This window comes from Hyperoodon ampullatus, assembly GCF_949752795.1.
Source record: "Hyperoodon ampullatus genome assembly, chromosome: 7".
Lineage (NCBI taxonomy): Eukaryota > Metazoa > Chordata > Mammalia > Artiodactyla > Ziphiidae > Hyperoodon > Hyperoodon ampullatus.
In genome coordinates this window covers 89,454,262-89,476,404 of record NC_136920.1, presented here as the reverse complement: position 1 = coordinate 89,476,404, position 22,143 = coordinate 89,454,262, and the positions used below count along the sequence as shown (strand labels likewise).

The following is a 22,143-nucleotide window of genomic DNA, read 5'->3' as shown; positions in this document are numbered from 1 at the left end:
GCTTTAATTTACACATAGAAAAAATGACACAAGTGAAAAAGCCAAATGACTAGAGTGAAGGTTTTCAAACTATTCACTCATTTTTCTTTTTACTGTACATATTTCTTAATTCTGACACATAAATTCATTATTTAAGAGCTTCTGTTAAGCTTCTTCATGAGAAAGCTGTCATGTTAAGTTTTAAAATTTCAAGAGGCAAAAAGTGAAATTGGGTGATTGTTTTAAAACTGAAATACATGCTTACTATTCAGTATTTGTAGGTCAGACTTTATAAACAGCTAAGGACTAATTACAGAAGTTAACTCAAAATACATTTCAAATAAGAAATACTCAGTATTTTTCAGACCAGACTCAGTAATTAGATGAAAGGGTCTTTTTCTTTTTCTTTTTTTTCGTTTTAATTAATTAATTAATTAATTTTTGCCTCCACTGGTCTTTGTTGCTGGGCACGGGCTCTCTCTAGTTGCGGCGAGCAGGGCGACTCTTTGTTGTGGTATTTGGCTTCTCATTGTAGTGGCTTCTCTTGTTGTGCAGCACAGGCTCTAGGTGCGCGGGCTTCAGTAGTTGTGGCACACGGGCTCAGTAGTTGTGGCATACGGGCTCAGTAGTTGTGGTGCACGGGCGTAGTTGCTCCGCGGCATGTGGGATCTTTCTGGACCAGGGCTTGAACCTGTGTCCCCTGCATTGGCAGGTGGATTCTTAACCACTGCACCAGCAGGGAAGTCCAAAAGGATCTTTTTCAAAAGCCAATAGACAATTTCTTCTCAATCATCAGAACTCCTTTTTAATACTGTGCCACCCTAAGAATACTCCTCTCCCCAATTCCCATCTCTGCTCACTGAAGTCTTTTTGTTCACTTATGGCCAACCTCCGGTGGCATCTTTTCAATCAAGCTACCCTCACAAGCTACCCCACAGAAAGACTATCCTCTGGCATCTTCTCTGTAAGTCTTTCCTAGTCCTTGTCAGATCTGGTTTCTCTCCCTATTCCCTTGCCCTCCTCCAGTCTATCCTTACCCTACAGCCAGTATGTCCCATTGAAACACACAACAGATGGTGTCACAACTCTGATCAAAACCCTCCAAAGCTTCTGGCTCACTCAGGTTCAAAGTCAGTATCCTTGCAGGGTGGACAACATACTTAGTGCTTTGGCCACTCTGCCACCTCCCTGAGCATTCTCCCCTCCCCACTTACTTTACTCCCATCACTATGGCCCCTCAGTGTTCCTAGGGCACACCAAGTACACCCACCCCAGGGCCTTTGCACTTGCTATCCTCTCTATTGGGATGTTCTTGCCCTAGCTACCCATGGTTTTCACGCACCTCCTTTAAGTTCTGCTCTGCTGTCAACTAGTCATTGAGGAGTTCTCTGGCCACCTGCTCAAATTGTGACAACTGCTATCTCATATACTTCCTATACTATACCCATCCCTTAATTTATTTCTCTTGTTAACACTCACCACCTACTAATGTTCTTATAACTTATCTCTCCCAACTAGAATGGAAGCTCCATGAGGGCAAAGGAGTATTGTCTATTTTGTTTACTGCCTGGCACAGAGAAGCCATTCAGTAAATATTAGCTGAACTGAAATTTTGCCTTGAGTTGGTATTTATGTATATATGTTACCTTTCTTAACAAAGTAGAAGCTCCATTAGGATGGATCTTGTCTTGATCATCTTCATTTTCCCTGCATCACCTACCCTACTGTCTTACCTATAACAAGCCCTCAAAAATATCTGTGAAATACTGGATGGAATAGAAGAATACAACCATCTAAATGTGGCCTCGAAAGTTACTATAAAAGGTTTATTTAGTAACTCTATAAACAAGAATCTCTACTTCCCCAAAAGACACCTATTATTAAAGTGACATCAAGACAGCCAACTCCTTCCACCTAAGGAAGATTATATTCACCTTTGCTGGTTCGGAAGGTGAGCATGGCAGGCTGTCCTTCACCTGCTGCACTCCTTGCCACCATCAAAACTTCGTAGAGACTCGACGGCTCCAGTTCCGTTAAATGGAGCTCATTTTCACTTCCTGGGACTCGAACTGTGTGCCATCTTCCCACCACGCCAACACCATCTTCCAGCTACTCAAGGGAAAATAAGGCATTTTTTTAAAAAAACGAGATACAGGGCAGAAGAATCTTCCATTCCAACTGGGTAAAAACTAGAAGTCATTCAATTCCAGATGAATTTTGGGAAGTAATACACTATTGAAAGTGAAAGATATGTAACACCTCTCCACATTAAGAAATAGAAGGAGCCCTATAGCAAGAACTTAGGGATTCTCACTGTGAAAAGACTCCTGCTCCGTTAGCTGCCACTAACTTACAGCCTCAGGCAAGTTATTTGATCACCCAGTTTGTTTCCTTTTCTTGTAATGGAAACAATGCTCCTTTCTTACTGGGCTAACAGGAGAATTAAATAAGTATACAATAACATGTGTTAATGATAATATATATTATGCATAATATATGATAAATCAAAATATATATTATGTATGTCTATACATGTATAAATTATATAATTATGCATTATGTTTCCAACAGTCTTGCTTCACGTCTTGACACTGCTCAACGTGAGCTTGAGGAAACAGAAGGAGATCCAACCCGTTGGGTCTTGATTAATGGAACCAAGAGCAACATTACATGGGAAGTTTCACGTGGATGAGAAACCAGTGAGACTACCTGCATCTAGAATCATCAGGTTACAAACAGTGAATAAACTCTCAAATATCACCATGTTAATTTTTCCAGATATTAAAAATATTACTGGGCTTCCCTGGTGGCGCAGTGGTTGAGAGTCCGCCTGCCAATGCAGGGGACGCGGGTTCGTGCCCCGGTCTGGGAAGATCCTACATGCTGCGGAGCGGCTGGGCCCGTGAGCCATGGCCGCTGGGCCTGCGCGTCCGGAGCCTGTGCTCCGCAACAGGAGAGGCCACAAGAGTGAGAGGCCCGCGTACCGCAAAAAAAAAAAAAAAAATTACTATAAGGGGAGGGGTGGAGTGGGAGGCTGGGGTTATCAGATGTAAGCTTTTATATACAGGATCGATAAACAACAAGGTCCTACTGCAGAGCACAGGGAACTATATCCAGTATCCTGTGATAAGCCGTAATGGAAAAGAATCTGAAAAAAAGAATGTATCTATAGGTATAACTGAATCACTTTGCTGTACAGCAGTAATTAACACAACATTGTAAATCAACTATACTTCAATAAAAAAATACCTAAAGAAAAAATATTACTGTTAAATGATGGATGCCAAAATATCTTGAGCATAGAAAATTATTTTAAATATGAGTGCATATCCTCCCATTTCATTTACAGTCTCATTAAACAAAGAGGGGAGATTTTTTTTCATTTTGCTTTAATAGAAGCCTGTGGATGAAAAACATCATCTGAAAAATCAACTGAGACAATCAAGGTTCACCATAATAAATGACCAAACAATGTAAGGTTTTAATACAATTAAGAAGAGAACTTGAAATGAAAACATTTGTCAGAGATTATAAGGGACAACTCTGTTCAAACAGTTGTTTCTAATAAGAAACTGCTTTTTTGCTAAATAAACTGCATTATGCCATCTCAGAGAGGGAAGGAATTACTTTTTAAAAATTGATTTATAGAACTTTATACCCAAGGGGTTAATATTTGATTAAAAATGTCTAGAAGTTACTGGGTTCTTAGAATCCCAATTTGAGGGGAAATTATTTGTACTTCATTCTTACTGCTTTTATAAGACTGGTAAATCCAGCATGATTGCTGGCATTTCTCTCCCAAACTCATCATTCTGGGACACTCCTGTTTCCTGCCACTCCACAAATGTGAAAGATAATAAGCATGTGTTATACACAGGATGTGAAGGTGTGAGAAGAGAAAGATGATAAATGAGAAGACATTACCTTTCGATACTTCACAAAATAGGCGTTGATGGGCAGCCCGCCAGCCTTCCCCGCCCTCCAGACCAGGTTGTACGTATCTGGTGTGTGCGTCTGTGGGGGGCTCAGAATGATGGGGGCATCGGGGACAGAGGTACCACTAGCGTTTTTCTCTGATGATGATTCTGTAGCACTGGAATGTTCCTTCAATGGAAATGAGCTCAATAGTCCAGTTTCTGAACCATCACTTTTATCATTCTGAGTGGGATCAGAAGGTGTGACTATTTCTGCTTTTGTATTTGTTTCAAAAGGAACTGCAGAGAAATGGAGACAGAAAAAGAGGAGATAGAAGAAATTCATTATTTCAGGGTCTCTCATACAGTGATCTAACACACTGTCAGCACAGTTTGAGCCCTAGAAGTTAAAGTAGGTAACATTTCAATTTATGATTCATGGAAACATCTAATCTCCAGTAGCCATCTCTTATTCATGAAGGAGCAAATTAATTGTCTGAAAAATCAGTTCTATGATGCAGGGGTTTAGTAGCTGAAAGGATGCCATTCTTCCTTGCTCAACACCAGCATTTCCTCTTTTACAACAGCAATTTGCTAGCGTAACCTCAGAAGATTTTAAGTTGGAGAACAACTTTAACTCTAGTTGGTAAATGAAACACAAGGAGTCATGCATTCCCTTGGGAACAAAGTAAAATAAATAGTAAAGAAAAGGTCAAGAGTCAGGCTATTACCTACTGGGTAGCTAGTCTCCAAAGATATCTCAATATTCACACCCTTGAGCAGTCCCCTCCCACGCTGAATCCCAGCTGCCCTGTGACTCGTTTTAACCGACGCCAGGCCCAAGAGAGGCTGCCCTCTTCCAGGCTTAAGCCTTAAGAAGGCCTGGCACCCCTACTATAGTGCTGCCACATACAGATAGATGCCCAAGCTAGCCGTGGAGAGGGGTGATGGTGGGGAGGGAGAGGGGGAGAGGGAGGGGACGTGGGTGAGTATGTATGGTGAGGAGAGAGCAATTTATGAAAACAAATGAACTGCCAGCACAATAAAACCCGAGGGTTGACAGCCTAGTTCCTCTAAAGCACTATTAATACTGGCAATGAAAAGTCTCCTAGTTTTGTGGAGGAAGGGAGCTGAGGAAACAACGGCAGAGTTTCTTTTCCACAATGAAGTCGGATTCCTGGGGAAAGGTGGGAGTGTATTAGGAGAACTACTGCAGTTTCATAGAGAACCTACCAAAAAACAGGACTAACAGTGGAAGGTCGGTTCTCTGGTTCTCTGTTTGTTTAAAAGAGAGAAAAGGTGTCCCAGAAGCATCCTCCATCAAAGAAAACAAGAAGCTAGTGGGATAATAATATAGAAGAAAACTAATTAAGTTCACTGAGACAGCTTCCAAATATTGCTCCTGGAACAGTCGTGTTTATCTAGTGAGTCAGAATGTGGGCTGGATGTGAAGGGTGTGGTCGAGAGCCTGTTAATGAAGAGATGGACTCTAGCAAGTAGAGGCAATTAGCTGTGGCTTAGGGCAGTGGAGAAGGACCTTTTTATCATTAGTGTTTCATGGATCCTCTGGGCAGGTCACCCCTGGGAAGTGGTATTTGGCTGTAGAAGAGTTTGAATACCACACGCCTCAGTTTATACAGAGGCATGAGAAAAAATGTTATGCTACAGCCTGTGTCTACTGCAGGAGTATCAAAACTCCACTTGTGTTCAGGCTGCAATGAGAGTTTTCCATAACTTTCATCGAAAGGGGATTCAATTAATTTTCTTCTACTATTCCCAATAACAGAATTTGAGCACTCACAGATACTAGATACAATTCATAAGGCCTTCACAGTATTTTCCAAAGGTTCTTCATGTACATGATCTCAATTTATCTTCAAAATAACTCTGTAAAATGGTCAGAAGAGACATCTAGCATTTTTTAAGGTAGAATGTTTTTTGAATTGGAAAACAGATTGATAAAACTCTGGCTTTCTAAGTACTATAACTATGGTAATGTCTATGAATTAATGACTCTGAGTTGAAACCAGTTCAACAGGGAACGGAACCAGATCTGCCAAAGTTGTTCCCACTGTGACCACTCAAACCAGCAACCCCACCCTAAACTATTTAGGACCCCAGGCCAACTCCCATTATAGTTTTGAAAAGTTACAACTCACTCTACAAATATTTGTACATCCAGGACCTCAAAAACCCAAGGTCTCTGGAAAGAAAAAAAGGTGGGGGAGAGAGTCATCTTGCTTACTTCCCCCTTCATAACAAATAAAGTAAAGGCTGCCAGCATGCTAGAATTTAATAATAAGCTCAGATTCCCATGGGAAGAAGTGGGCTGTTATGTGCTGTTCTGAGCTTTAACAGACTCAGCTAGACTTCAGTAATTACTATAGAGCATGTAAAAGAAGCAACGAAGGACCACTCAGGTAGGATGTAGCTCATGGGGTTACTATACATAAAAAATGGTATTTATCAAGACATAAAATCCTGGGAGTGATGGGGATCTTAAAGATCTAGAAAGATCTAATCTAAACAAGTTATATATCTTCTAAGGGCTTCAGATTTCTCATATTTAAAGTGAGGGCCTTCCCTCGTGGCGCAGTGGTTGAGAATCTGCCTGCCAATGCAGGGGACACGGGTTCGAGCCCTGGTCTGGGAAGATCCCACATACCAGCGGAGTAACTAGGCCCATGAGCCACAACTACTGAGCATGCGTGTCTGGAGCCTGTGCCCCGCAACAAGAGAGGCTGCGACAGTGAAAGGCCGCGCACCGCAATGAAGAGTGGCCCCTGCTTGCCGCAACTAGAGAAAGCCCTCGCACAGAAACGAAGACCCAACACAGCCAAATAAATAAATAAATTTTTAAAAATAAAAAATTTAAAAGAAAATCACTTCAGCCAAATGATACCCAAGCAGTGCCTGCATGACAGCTGTCTTACGGCTAACAATACTGAGCAGAGCCACTCCTATTTTTGCTTAGCAGAACAGATACATAAACACACACACGTACACATACATATACACATCCATATGTGTGTATAAATTTATGCAACACTTAACTACCTTCTTTATTTAAGGATTATTAAGGTCTACTAGTATCAGTAACTATTTCTTCTTCCCTAAACACTACCAGAAGGGATAATTATAATTTAATAATAATTAGATAGTAATAATTGTAACTTAATACGTAGTATTTTTTGAAGGCATTCTACTTCCAGACATCATTCTAAGCACTTTATAGGTACAGACTCCTTGAATCCTCACACCAGCCCTATAAGTAGGGCACCCTCACCAATGCCCACTGATATAAGATTTGAATGTGGATTAAGTCAAATTTGAATTAATTTGAATAATACTGATATTCTATATACCAGTACTCCAAATTAAGTCATCATCACCCAAAATCAGTAAAATATAAAGAATATTAGGGCTTCCCTGGTGGCGCAGTAGTTGAGAGTCTGCCTGCCAATGCAGGGGCCACGGGTTCATGCCCCGGTCCAGGAAGATCCCACATGCCGCGAAGCGGCTGGGCCCATGAGCTGTGGCCGCTGGGCCTGCGCGCCCGGAGCCTGTGCTCCGCAACGGGAGAGGCCACAACAGTGAGAGGCCCGCGTACCACAAAAAAAAAAAAAAAAAAAAAAGAATATTATATTATACACCCTATTAGAACAATAACTTTGAATAAGGTTGAGGCAAATATACAGATGGGTGTGGTTTGACAGTACACATGACTCAGCATTCCCAATAAAAGCCAACTCTTTAGACTGAATACTATCCTTACTAAGGGCCCACCTGAAAAAATATCTGCAACGATATTTTCAGCTTAGAAAACCAAAAGCATTAATGCCCCAAAGAGGTCATACCTTGGGCTTGCTCCCAAATGAAAGTGTCCTATAGGACAACTACAAGCTTAACAAACCCACCAGAAGTGGAGACCAAAGTTCATCTGGTTCGCAGAAGGCCAAATACCAAAAAATGCAATTCTACATTTCACTGTTGTTGGTAAATACATATATATTTAGAGGTTGCTAGACTCATTAAAATCTACTTCAAATCACTTTATCCCCTACTATCAAAGGAAACCATTCACCTGGGAAAAGATACTAATAACAACTCACCAACAGTGAGGACGGCTTCCGACTGTGTGGTGCCGTGTGCGTTTGCAGCTTCGCAGGTGTACTTCCCAGAGTGTTCCCGAGTAACAGCCTGAATATATAGAGAGCTTGAGCCAGCCTGGGACATGATGAAGTACACAGGCTCCAGGTCAGAACCCCCAGGTCTTGATAAGTGCGGTTTTCGGGATTTAGATCTAAGAACTTGAGACAAATGGCTGGTTATCAATCCATGCCTGTCGTACCAACGAATGGCTGGAACCGGCACCCCGGTGGCATTGCAGGACAAAGTCACGGAGCCTCCAGAGGCCACCTCTGCACTTGTGGGTGCTGTGATTATAACAGGCTTGAGTCCACTGTCTGTTAAAAAAAAGTAATTCACATAAATTAAGAACATTATAGTATCTACAATGCAAAATAATTTCATCCTATTACATAAATGTTGTGTCATGCGCAAGTAGCTGTCTTAGAAACATTTTTCATGTGTGTGTTTCTAAACAGTGTTTTACATGGAGAACAGTGTGGTGAACATGTGCATTCACTGAAGTAACAGTGTTTGCAATGTCATTAGCAAGTAGTAATGATAATAGTAATGATTAGAACAAAGATATCTCCTTCCTTGTTAGTTCGCTTCTCAAAATATTCTATATTTTCTTCAAAAACTGTGCCATTTTGCCTTTCATATATAGGTCTTTAATCCTGGAAATTTGTCTTTGTGTACAATGTGAGTTAAGAGATTTAATTTCTTCTCCATTTTGATAGCCAATTATCCTACATCAAATCTTGAAATGGATATCCTCTCCTTGGTGATCTTCAATGCCACCTAAGTCAAATCCTTAGTGCAAATCCTTTTTGGTGGTCTCTGTCTCGTTCCAAGAGTCTATTTGTCTGTTCCTGCACCAATAATACAACACTGTCTTAATTACTATAGATTTTTGTGTATGTTCTAATATCTGGTAAAGCAAGGTCCCCACTTTCTTGTTCTTCTTTTAGAGTGTCTTTTAAATTACTTTTTCTGTCTGTTGCTAATTGTAATGGTTAATTTTCTGTGTCAGCTTGACTGGGCTAAGGGATGCCCAGATAACTAGCTGCGTTTGTGAGCATGTTTCCAGAAGAAATTAGCATCTGAATTGGTAAACCGAGTATAGCAGATGGCCCTCCCCAATGTGGGTGGGCACCATGCAATCCGTTGAGGGCCTCAGTAGAACAAAAATGCAGAGGAAGGGCAAATTCCCTCTATGAGCTGAGCCATCCTTCTTCTGCCCTAGGACACTGGACATCAGTGCTCCTGGACCTCTGGCTTTTGGACTTAGGTTGAGACTTATACCATCACTCCTCCTCCCACAGCTCAATTGCATCATTGGCTTCCCTCCTTCTCCAGTATGTAGATGGCAGACTTGTCCTCCATAACTGTGTGAGCCAGTTTCTATAATAAATCTCCTCCTATGCGTAAATTATATATCCTCTTGTGTTTTGTTTCTCTGGAGAAACCTGGCTAATACACTCGTACATAGAAAGGCAACATTCTTGTTTATTGGTCTTTATCCAGCCACTTTGTTAAAAGCTTTTATTATTTCTAACAATTTGCCAACAAACTATTGAGGATTCTCTATATTGACAACCATAGCATCTGTGAATGAATAACGATTGAGTTTTCTTTCTCTCTTATCCTTACATCTTTCATTTCTTTTTCTTGTCATTCTGTACTGATGAGAATCTCTGCTATGATGACAACTAAAAGAGACTTTAAAGGGAATGCTTAAACATTTCGCCATTAACAGTAATGTTTCCTGTGAGTTTTTGTTAGATACTCTTTATCAAGTTAAGAAAGTTCCTTCTATTTCTGTTTTCCTAAGAGTGTCTATCATGGATACTGAATTATGTCAGATGTTTTTTTGCTTCTATGGAGATAATCATATTGTTTTTCTCCTTTATTCATTAAGTAGGATGAATAATACTTTAAATTTTCTGATTGATTACTGGGATAACTCCTTACTTAAACTTTATCTTTACTGATCCTATTTTATCTTCATTTTCTATTTAATTGATTTCTGCCCATATCTTTATTATCTCCTTTCTTCTGTTTTCTTTAAATCTATTCTGTTATTTTACTTAGTTCACTAATTTTCAGTTTTACTAGCTTTCTTTTATAAGCATTTAAGGCTATAAACTCTATGTTCCTTTTTCCTATATCCCACACAATTTGACACTCATTATCATTGAAAGAATTTTAAATTTCCATTATGATTTTTTGACCCAGCTATTGAGAACTATAATTCTAAGTTTCCAAATACATGCCATTTAAAAATTATTTTTTGTTATTAACATCTAAATTAATTGCACCAAGTTCAGAGAATTGGTCTCTACCATCCTGATTCTTTGAAATTTGAAATATTTATAACTCTCAGACAAAAGATTAATTTCCCTAATATATAAAGAACTCCTATAAATAAGAAAAAAGATCAACAACCTAATTTAAAATGGGCAAAAGACAATGAACAGTCAATACACAGGAAAGCAAATTCAAATGGCTCATAAACACATGATGAGATGCCCAACTTCATTCATAATAATAAAAAATATATAGATCAAAAGGTACTTTTTTTTAAAACCTGTCAGATTGGCAAAGATTAAACAGAAATTTTGACAACACCATGCCTTGGTGAGGATATGTGGAAACATTGCTAGTGGGAGTGAAAACTAGTAACTATTTTAGAGAGCAATGATATATATCAAAATTACCAAGACATATATGCTTTGATTCAGCAAGTTCATTTCTAGGAATTTATGTTAGAGATATTCACACATGTGCAAAATAATCTATGTAGAAGGACATCCATTGTAGACTTCTTGTAATAGTGAAGGATTAGAAACAGCCATCAATGAGGTACTAGTCAAATCACCACAAGTATACAATGGAAGACTAAGCAGCCATTTTTAAAAAGAAATGAAAATACTCTTTAATGTACCATATGAGAAGATGTCCAAGATATATGTGAAGTGAAAAGTTCAAGGTAATTTTTAAGGTAAAATTCAAGGAAAAATTTTTAAGGAAAACTTCAAGGTAATTTATATGAATGCTACCACCATTTATGTTAAAAAAAACAGACATTGTTATTAAATGCACACAAGCTCACATGTTATATGTAATTGATTATATACATGCATACTAGGATATTCAAGAAAATGATAAAACTATTTAGTTCTAAAGAGAAATCTGGCTGGCTGGGGAACATGAGTGAGACTTTTACCATGTGCTTTTCAAAATTATGCCTTTTCAAAACTATGTAGTATCTGTTGAAAAAATATTATAAAAAATATTTTTAAATGAGCGTGATTAAATAAGGTTGCTTCTTCATGGAAATGCCTACCTGCAACTAGAAAGGAACATGGAAAATGAACACTGCTGTTATGGTGATAGGATTACTTCCTTTTTTGTAAAAATGATTTAATTTTTAACCAGAACAAAACCCCATCTGTAAAGTAAAATCTCCTATGATTACATGACCTAAAAGCCTACCGTTTTCAATTTCCAGTCTCCCAGTAGACTGCGTAAATCCAATCCCATTATCTGCTACACACTGATACAGCCCAGAATCTTCCATGGTAACACCCCTGATTTTCAATCCATTTCCCACAGTTAGATGTCGTGGGGAACGACGAATGGGCCGTGCGTTGTGAAACCAGGTACGGTTGGGGGTTGGGTTCCCATGAACTTCACACGTGAATTGTACTGTGGCACCCAGAGACACTGTCTGATCCTGCAGTCCTTTAGAAATGGAAGCATGTTCTAAAAATAAAACAAATAAGAACTAATGAGAACCTACTGTATAGCACAGGGAACTCTACTCAGTACTCTATAATGACCTATATGGGAATAGAATCTAAAAAAGAGTGGATTATATGTGTACGTATAATTGATTCACTTTGCTGTACAGCAGAAGCTAACACAATATTGTAAATCAACTATACTCCAGTAAAAAATTAATAAAAAATAAAATAAATAAAAATATATAAATTAAAGTCTAGCCCTCAAGATGTACTTTTTAAATTATCACATGAGTCATACAAACTCTCCTCTCTATTAATAATAATAATAGTTGAAACCGAATTGTATTATTTCCTCACATTCTCCCATCCACCATGGTCATCAAGAAAAAATTAGAAATGTATTTACTTTCCTCCAATAGGAAAATCATGTTACTAAAACATTATAGCCTCTTTTTATAGATCTCTCCTCCCACTTAACCACCCCCCACCAACCCAACAAATGCACACACACATACATACATGCAGAGTTTCTAATCTTTGGCTTCTCTAAGCATTTGTTCCAGGTGATCTGTTTGAAATAAAGTAATCATTTCCCTGGATTTCACACTACACAAAAGCCAAAACAGAAGAATGCTTATTTGGAAGTTAAATTCTTTTTATGCTCAATTCTGCTTTGAGGTTACATGTATTCTGGGCAAAAATTTCCCTTTAGTATCCATCAAGTCACTTTTTACCTGGACAGAGTACATCATGTACCGGCATTTGTAACATATGCCCAGATTAAATGATTATGCATATTAATCTAGTCCTAATTATCATTAAATTTTAAAGCCCACTTGCCATACACTTATATTAATTCCAGTGTATGTCAGGCCACTGTTTCACATAAACAGGTGCAGAAGGTTTACAAAAACTATATTTACTATGAAAACTTTTTTTTTCCAGTTTTCATGAAAATCTGTTTTGATAAAGGAAAACATTTTTGAGATAGGTAGCTGGAAGAAAGGAATAGCTTTGAGATAAATAGTGTATATAGAAATATGGGTGAAAATAACACAAATTTTATGAGCCAGCTATAGTGAAAGCATTCCAAAAGGGAAAGTAAAATGAAATGATTTCTTTTTGAGATGACATTTTCTAGTCAGTACTCTGTCTTAGTTACGATTACTGGACACTACACACTGATACAGCCCAGAATCTTCCATCCTGTTGAATTCCAGTCTCTTTCCTCCACGTCATTGAGGAGGAAGAACCAGCTCTGTAAATAAGTCCCCTACATATGAACCAGTTCCATTCCGAGAGTGCGTTCGTAAGTTCAATTTGCTCGTAAGTCCAACAAAGTTAGCTTAGGAACCCTACTAACAATCAGCTATATAGTATAGAACCAGCTACATCACCGCTGCTTTTACACTTGCTTCAGGACATCCCGGGCTTGAAGTAAAGATACTGTACTATTGTACTCTATACAGTACTGTACAGTACACAAAAGCACAGCCACTTGTAGAGGATGCACACATGTGACAGTGTACACCAGACACATGAACTAACTTACGTGACTGGACATGCGAACGCATGTTCGCATCTTTGAAAGTTTGCAACTTGAAGGTTCGTATGTGGGGGACTTACTGTATTGTGTAACCAGATTGGGGGTGAGGTTCCCAAGAATATCCCAGGTGAAACGCTCTGTGCCACCCAGAAACACTGCCCAACTCAGCAGTCCTTTAGAAAAATGAAGCTCATTTTGGTACTGGTGTAGCTATTTCTAGGTAGTCTCTATTCCATTTATGGTTCACAAATAGAGCTTCCACTCAAACATCAGTTAGACCAGAAAAATAGCCTGACTTGAAAAAACACTTAACAAGTAACATCTTACCAAGTACATTCACCACGTAAGTCACGTGTTTGGTGTCTCCAGACTTGTTTCCCACCACACAGGAGTAGTTGCCAGAGTCCGCCGGATCAATGCTGTCCGTGGCAAGATGCGAATACAACCTTCTCCACTTGCCTCCTGGCACAGCGTCCTGACCGTCCTTCAGCCAGTGCACATGAGAAACTGGGATTCCACTTACCACACACTCCAGGGTCACAGGGCTACGAGAGAGAACAGCTAATGCCTGTGAAAGGGCAGGGTGAAGAATGTGAAAGTCATCTGAAGAAGGGCCTGGAGAAAGAAGGGAGAATAAAAAATCATTATTCTTATGTATTCACTTCCACCCTCTTCCTTAGCAAAGCTGTGAGCTTCCCCATCTTCCCATTTATTCTTCTTTACACTATGAGGTCCTGTTTGGTAACTAAATCATTTTCAGTTGAGAATTAAATTTAAAAGCCTTGATGATCCTTTAGAGCTACTTCTGAACTAGCGGTTTGGAAATGTTGAATTTCTCAACAAGTATGTGGACTGTTACTTAACTATGCTTTGACTATTGGTGCTACTACAACTCAACCACCCTAAGCTAAACATCAGCTATGACTTATCGTATCTCAAAGAGAACAGATAAATTGTAATTCACAGTTAGCTACCAATTTGATTACCACTGATATAAAGTGATATTTGCTCATTAATTTCTTTTTATTTGAGCAAAGGGCAAAGTTCTCCACATGAATTCTATCCTGTCATCTTGATCAAAATTCTCTTCTAAAAAGTCATTATATTTTTAAAACACATACAGTACTATGCTATAATGCATTTATGCATGTAAAGACTTTCTCATGATAAACAAACAGGACCTGAAAGAAAAATGAACTCCCACTTCCCAACTTTTTATGAGAAATGCTTCTGAGGACTCTTCCCAGTGACCACGATTCCCCCAAATACTTACGACTCACAAGGAGCTTTTGGCCAATGGGTTCAACTTTTAATTCATGTGTGACAGGATTAAAAGCTGCACATTTATATGATCCCTTGTCCTCTAAGGATACATTCAAAATCTGAAGATTCCCTGATGGAAGGATTAAGTAATTCTCTGAGGAAGGAAGGGAATGCAGTTAGGCCTCTCTCTTTATGAAGGACACAAGTTAAAACTAACAAAGGTTGATAGTTATGCTTTAAATGTAGATGTGACATGAGCAGCAAATAAGCAATCAGGGAAAATTCATTAAATGAAGGAAAAGGAAAGTCAAGGCAGAACAAAAAAAGTCAACAGCACTACAGTAACAAAATCAAACCCATCAGAGCCCCAAGACAACGGATCTCACTGAGAACACCACAGCACAAGAAACATATTTAGACAAAGATACAGTGACCACAGCTACCACTTTGGGCAAACCCCTGCCTGCAGCACTGACCACCCAGTAGTCATTCACGTCTTCATTCATTTCTTCTCAACAATATGTACCGAGACCGTATTTTCTGCCAACAATGGCCTGTGCACAAGTGATACAACAATGAAGCAAGCAGATAAAGCAAGCCCTGCACTCATGCTGCCAATGCTCCAATGCAGGAACAAGGTGGCAGAGAAAGGGACAAATGACAAACAAGCAAACAGTAATACATATAACACAGTGCTACAGAAAATGAAGCTGAATAAAGTGGACAGAGTAACACAGCATATTATTTTCGATAGTGCCATGAGGACGAACTTCTCAAAGGAAGGGATACCTGAGTAGATTCCTGAATGAGTTGAAGGAGTGAGCCTTGGGGTTGCAGGGTTGTAATCATTTCTATACTGTCTTCTATACTATGTTCTATTTCATACTGTAACCATTTGTCTAAACTACTCCACTTGACTCCCAATAGTAGAGACAATATATCTTATGTATTTTTGTGTCTACAGCCCCTAGCACACAGAGCTTCATGGTAGTTGGTTAATCACATTTGTTCTCTGGGTGCCATTGGCTTGTTGTAAGAGGTCTCACCTGTGGAATGTTTCAGCCACTTTCCCCGGATTTTATAGCGCACCTCAGCTTTGGGGTTACTATCTGGCACCTTGCAGCCAATGAAACCAGTACTTTTTTCTTCTGCTGTAATAACATGCTTTGTTGATGAACCAAAATCACCAAGAACTAAAAGAAATAAGTAAATAAGTAGATAGATAAATAAATAAATGTAAATTTGAACTCTCTTTCCCAAAGGAAATTTTAAAACTAGAAACAACATCTGCACCATGGCCATTTGTGGCAGGTAATCCCAGTTCCCAAAGTAGCAGGATCTTTTTATCTTAGAAAGCAGTTGGGGTAGAGGTGCACAGTTGAGAGCTGGGGCTTAGTCATGGCACCCTTTTCCAGAAGACAATGCTTCCAGGAGACTACAAGGCAAGCAAACTGTTCTTAAAACATTAGGGAGAACTATAAAGCCTAATTGTTCCCATTCTGTCAAGATAAATCCTTCTTAATCCAGCCTCTCATCAAAACTCACTTTCCCTATGCATCCTTATTCTGTTAGTAGCTACTCACATGGCAATAAAAGGGTTTCCAAGAATGAACCTAGGATATCAAAAAAAAAAGCAGTGTATCGTTTGAACTACCTGAATATACTAACTAGGTCTCAATTTCTCTCAGTTTAAGTTGACTACAGCTGGAGCCTGCATGGAAGGGCTCTTTATTATTGCCAGTGCTGAAAGCACTCTGCAGCCTGCCCCTAGGAATTCAGCCCTCCGGTGTGTGGCTTGGAGCTGTCCATGGGTCACAGCTCTACCAAAACATTTACTCTTCTCAGTTATGACAAACTCACTGCTCCTGGGGAATCCAGATTTGTTCTGTAAATAGGGGTGCCCTCACAAAGACATTTCCCATTACTGGAAGCCATCACCGTTTGAAAGGCAGATGGCTCAAACTTACTAAGAAAACCACACATACCAGATTTTTCCATAAGTTCAATACTCAACATTCCTTTCTTTACAGTTATTTTTCTACCCCACTTCTTTAGCCTGGTTTCAATTAAATAAATGAAAATCCCTCTGTAATCAAGGCAAATAAAACAATTAGATGTGAAAAAAAAAGATAAAGGACTGCATGAAATAACTGTCAAAGCAGACAACAGCTTTTTTTGTTGTTGATAATAAGGACTTTTAAATACTCACAAAGAAATTCAGATTCACGTTAGAAAATTGTCCTAATGCTGTACAAAATAATTTCCATATCCCTTGTTACAAAGGAAGACACTAAGCAAGGCTCAAGTATCGTCCCCCAGGTTAAACACACAGCAAGTGTCAAGGCTGGGATGAGAACGCATACATGTCTTACCCCAAAGCCCATGATCCTCCAAGTACTCAAAAAAATGCAAGTATTAACAGTAATTTCAGGAAAAAAGCATCTATAACAGGGACAAAATCAGACTCACCTGCAGTGGATATGGTTGCAGGACCACTCACAATGGCGCCAATGCTATTGTTGGCAATGCACTGGTAATAACCCGAAAGGGAGGGGTTAAGAGAAAGGATAGTCAATGTCCCCTGATGAACCTTAATCTGTTCCACATTTCTGTCCAATCTTTTTCCATTATGCAACCATGAGATACGAGCAGTCACAGGTTTAGCAGAACAATGCAGTACTACAGGTCCACCAAGTTTCTGGACGGCAGACAATGGCTCAGAAATAAAATAAGGTGCCAAGTCTACAAGGGAACAGTCCCCATGTGCAAAGGGGTGGGGGGAGTGGGAGAGAAGAGGAGATAAGGGGAGAGAGAAAGAAGAGCACGTTTAATACACTTCATCTGAATCTACACAACGAAAGGCAATCCCTTACTTTATGTTATGGTCCTTAGAGCTTTTAAGAGTTCTAGGAACATTCTTATATTTTGGAATAAATAAGGCAACATACCAATGTAGAACTTAACAATTAGGGCAGCATAGATGAGAATCCTTATAATATAAATAAAGCAAAATACTAATTCTATAAATGAGAAATGGTAAACTGCTCTTTTAATGAAGTAGCTTTTTAAAAATGGAAGTTAAGAATCTGAAAAAGAGAAGATGACTTTCAAAATAAAAAGAATTCTCTTCCATATTACCAACAGGATTTGACTTTAAGAGCAAATTATTTTCTCAAAATAATTTGACTACTTCCCTTTAATATAAATAATGTTCAACTTTTAAGAACGCAGAAGTAGAAAGTTAGGAAGCCACACTGAAATACAAAGTCTATCCTTTTGGGGATATGAGGATAAATGGGGTATCAATCGTAATATCTTTATTTGGTGTTTGGAATAGTTTCATTTGTTATGTCTATTCCTCCAGTAACTTGGGGGAGAGGGGTTCTTGCGCTCAAGTATCACAACAGATCTCTCTCCTCCACCCAAAAATGAGGGCGGGGGACAGGAATACTAATAATCTGGTGTAATAAAATAGTTAAAAGAAAAAAATAATAAATTGCTGAATCTACTTTTATAGGATATTTTACCAGAAATAAAGATTAAGGGAAATGCCTTGACTGAATCTGAGGTTGCTATTTAGCCAAAAAAAAAAAAAAAAAAAAACAAATAAAACCACTAAATCAATTTTCCCTTACTAAGTTGAATATAGTTATATAGTATTTTTAACAAAGATAATAAATAAACATCACCGTATTTGTATATACTCCTATATAAATCTTCACACATATCTAAAATAAAAAGAAATGCATATGGGCCATGAATTAGCCTCAGGCATATATATACATTTAATAATAAACACCTTTAAGCTTTTTAGTAACCCAGAGTTAGATAATAAATTAGGCAAGGTCATGAGAGACCTGGGATTTGAACCAAGTTCTCTCACTCCAAGTTGAGTACTCTTACATACGGATTCTAAAATTCCTCTTTGGTGGTGTGTAGTCAGCATTTTATCCCTATCATAATTTCCAAACTCAGAGATTTGTAACATATCCTCACTGAAAAAAAGCATGTTCGGAAAATATTTATTTTCAAGGCAACAAAAGGAATAAATTATAAGGACAATGATGGGAAGGCCTGTGAGTGCCCAGAAGCACTACTAAGAGATCCTTAAATTGCTTAATGAAGCAAAGTTTTAAAATCATTCCACTGGTCAAACAAATCTTAGAAATGTCTTTAGAAACCATTACTATCGTCGAAGCATTAAAGTCGAAGTTGTTCATAGGATTAAGATGAGGAAAAGCTTCAGGCCCAAACTACCATTCTTCTCCTCTTACCTGGACTCACGGAAGTGCACAGAATCGGGAGAGTAACATACAGCAGTGTCTGTAAGGGTCCAGCAACTGGATGCATATCGCCAGATTACAGAAGTGGGCGGGACAGACTTCCAGAGCAAAATCCAGGCCTTGGCTTACTAAAAGACATCCAAAAAAAAAAAAGGAAGAAATTCTAAAGTACAAAAACAGTTGAAATTTTTTATCTGAATAGCCAGAGTTATGAACACAGTGGCTGCCCTCTATTTTGAAAGCTCTATATAGAGTGCGTCAAATACAAGGCATTTAATGATCCACATCTTCCCAATTCACAAGCTAATCTCTAGACGTTAAATTAAAGTTAGAAATTCTGCTCATTCTTCCAAGATACTAAGACACATTTTACACAGAACCAACCGTTCCAAATGAATATATAACGGCCTTTAGCACCTTTCTCTTTGTACATCTCACAACCATCTAAAACTCAACACAACTAAAATGCATTCCTCCTCTATGTTCCTTAAAACAGAAACAATAACAAAAACAACAAAATAACAACTAACGTTTATATAGTGCTTGTACGAGCCAGACACCATCTCAGTGCTTTTCATATATTAACTGAACCTTCACGACAACCCTATGAGTTAGGTACTCCTGGTTTCCTTCCCGTTTTTCAGATGTGGGACTCATGGATCGTGCAGAGAATACCAGGGGCAGGCCTGTGTGGGGATTGAGTTTGTCTGCAGAAATCCAAAGACCACTGTGGTGAGAGTGGGATGAGCCAAGTAAAGAGCACAGAGGAAAGCTGGGCTAGATCCTGCCCAGCTTCAAAGGCCACGCTGAAGATTTTGGCATTTATTCTAAATGCGATGGCAGACCCTTGGAGGATTTAGAGAAGGGAGTGATGGGATCTCATTATGCTTTAAGAAGATCACTGGCTGATGGAGACTAGACTGAAGTGGGGCAGGGATGGAGGAGGGAGACCAAGTGGGAAGTTACGAGATCGCTGGGGAGAGAGATGAGCACGTGGTGGGTTAGTTCAGTGAGTCAGCTGTGGAGGTGCTGAGGAAAATCACCGGATTCAGAACATACTCTAAAGCTTAAACCAACAGAAGCTGCTGAAGGCTTGGATAAAAAGTGTGAGAGAAAGTCATATCAAAGACAACTCTTAGTTTTTGGTGTAACAGAATAAGTAAAAGTTCTGTTTCCTGAAATGGGGAAGACTGGAGAGGGGAAAACAGCTGAAGAGGAGGCTGCTCAACAGCTGTGCTTTGGCCACGGGAAGTCTGAGATCTGTGAGGGATCTGAGTACCAGTAACTAGTCGACAGTTGCATATAGGAGTCTGGAGCTGTGGAAAGAAGTCAGAGCTGAAAATGCAGATCTTAGATGTACTAAAGCCTTGGCACTAGATGAGCACTAAGGAAAATATGATAGAGGAGGAAAGATACTCCAACCTTTAGACACTGAATAGAGGAGAAAGAAGTAATAATGGAGACTAAGAAGAAGTAGCCAAAAAAATAAGAAATCCAGGGGCATGTTGCATCTAGGGAGAAAAATGGAAAATATTTCTGGAAGAAGAGAATAATCAACTCATCTCAAACACTGCTGAGAAATAGAGTAAGATAAGATGGCATGAGAAAGCCATGAAGAAAACCATGGGTGATATAGCAAGAACAGTTTCAGTGGAGAAGGGACAAAAGTCTGATCAGTTCAGGATAGGATGGGAAGGGAGGAGATGAAGAAACAGGCACAGAAAACTCCTTCAAGGATCTGCTATAAAAGGACAGCAGAAAAATAGAGAGAATTGCTGGGGATGGATGGATGGCAGCCATAGAAATGTCTGTTTATGTGTTTTTTTAATATAGAGATAATATAACACATTTACAAAGCTGAAAAAAGTTTCACAAAACCCAGCACTGGCAAGGATGTGCATAAAAATCACTATAATATCTCATCGGTGAAATATAATTGGTAAATTCCTTTTGGAAGGAAAATTATTCATTCATGCAACAAATATTTATTGAATGTTTATTATATGATGGGTACGATTGTAAGAGCTGGAGATAGAGCACTTAAAATATATATATAAGTAAAAATAAGTAACAGACAAAAATGTATACCTTACATTCTGTGGGAGAGATGGAAAATAAACAAGATAAATAAATTAGGAATATTCACAAGGTCCATGCCATCCTCCAGATATGGTTCATTTCTTCTCTGTGCTACTTCTACATCTTGGTCACTATCTACCACTGCACTCCCTACTGTGTTCTGCAATTTATCTGGTTACATAACTATGTCCTCTTTGAAGGCAAGAATGATGTCATATTCAATTTTGCAAATTCTAATGCCTAGCAGAAAAGAGGCACTTGATGTTTCTTAAAATGAAAGGAATACCTTAATGTAACGTAATTCCCAGAAGTACCTTAGAGAGTAGTGTTTAATGAGAACTGTTATCTCTACTGAATTCAGTGTAACCTAGCTATATTTTTATTCCTTCATTCACTTATTCATTCATATATATGATTTCAAAAATTAGCAAACATAAAGTAAGTGCCTACTGTATGCCAGGCACCATGCTAGGCTAGAGATCCAAAGAGTGGTTATTATGTCGACAAATTCTCCCCTACATTCCTGCTTGGCCAGGACACAGAATCTGACTACAGAATACAACAAAATGTAATGCCAGAGTTACATTAATGACATTTTAGAAATGAGAATTCTACGTGTGCACTCATCTGTGAAAAGAAAGGTTAATTCTAACCATTGATAAAACTGGGTAGTAATACAAAGTAAGGCACCCTAAGTATGGCTTTGAATAAATCAAATATTTCCCAGGATCTGCTCACTTCTCTACACCAGGTACTCCAAAATCTCCAAGTTGCAAACTCAAGTTTATCTACATCGTGGACTATCAGTTCGAGGAATGCCTTTTAAATGTTTTCTTGCTGAGCTCTTTTAAAAGTGGGAGAAAATACTCTGGTACCACCCGCTGGCAGAAGGGGCCAGTTGTGTGAAAACTTTTTTGGTTTATTTGAGTTCTTCCCTTGGTTCAAGGGTAAGAACTGACACACCATTGCTAAGCAGTCACGGCAGAGTAAACATTCAAACAACTTGTTAACAGGAGGCACTTTCCTGAGAGGATGAGGACAAGGAAGAGAGTTTCTTCCTTTTGCCAAATCTTTCCTCAACTATTTATTTATTGAAAAGCAGTGAAACAAACTCCAGAGTCAACTTTAACCCCAGCACGTGATCTAGTGAGTTACTTTACAGCTGTCCTTTAAAACATCACAGCTCATTATTGCTACCTAAA

The 22,143-nt window shown here is 38.8% G+C and overlaps 1 protein-coding gene across 1 annotated transcript in view; it reads right to left on the bottom strand.

Moving 5' to 3' along the window:
* The window catches only part of CDON (cell adhesion associated, oncogene regulated), a gene marked incomplete at its 3' end in the record, with an annotated part of 55,932 nt that extends 36,988 nt beyond the window's left edge, over nucleotides 1-18,944 (bottom strand). Inside the window, exons 1-9 of the mRNA XM_079707480.1 lie at nucleotides 18,854-18,944; nucleotides 17,049-17,321; nucleotides 15,626-15,772; nucleotides 14,590-14,733; nucleotides 13,644-13,931; nucleotides 11,520-11,789; nucleotides 8,006-8,359; nucleotides 3,904-4,193; nucleotides 1,914-2,088 (exon numbers count right to left, since the gene is read on the bottom strand). Coding sequence (XP_079563606.1) covers nucleotides 1,914-2,088; nucleotides 3,904-4,193; nucleotides 8,006-8,359; nucleotides 11,520-11,789; nucleotides 13,644-13,931; nucleotides 14,590-14,733; nucleotides 15,626-15,772; nucleotides 17,049-17,321; nucleotides 18,854-18,929 — 2,017 coding nt within the window. The 5' untranslated portion in view covers nucleotides 18,930-18,944. The remainder of the gene's footprint in view (nucleotides 1-1,913; nucleotides 2,089-3,903; nucleotides 4,194-8,005; nucleotides 8,360-11,519; nucleotides 11,790-13,643; nucleotides 13,932-14,589; nucleotides 14,734-15,625; nucleotides 15,773-17,048; nucleotides 17,322-18,853) is intronic.
* Nucleotides 18,945-22,143: the final 3,199 nt, after the last annotated feature.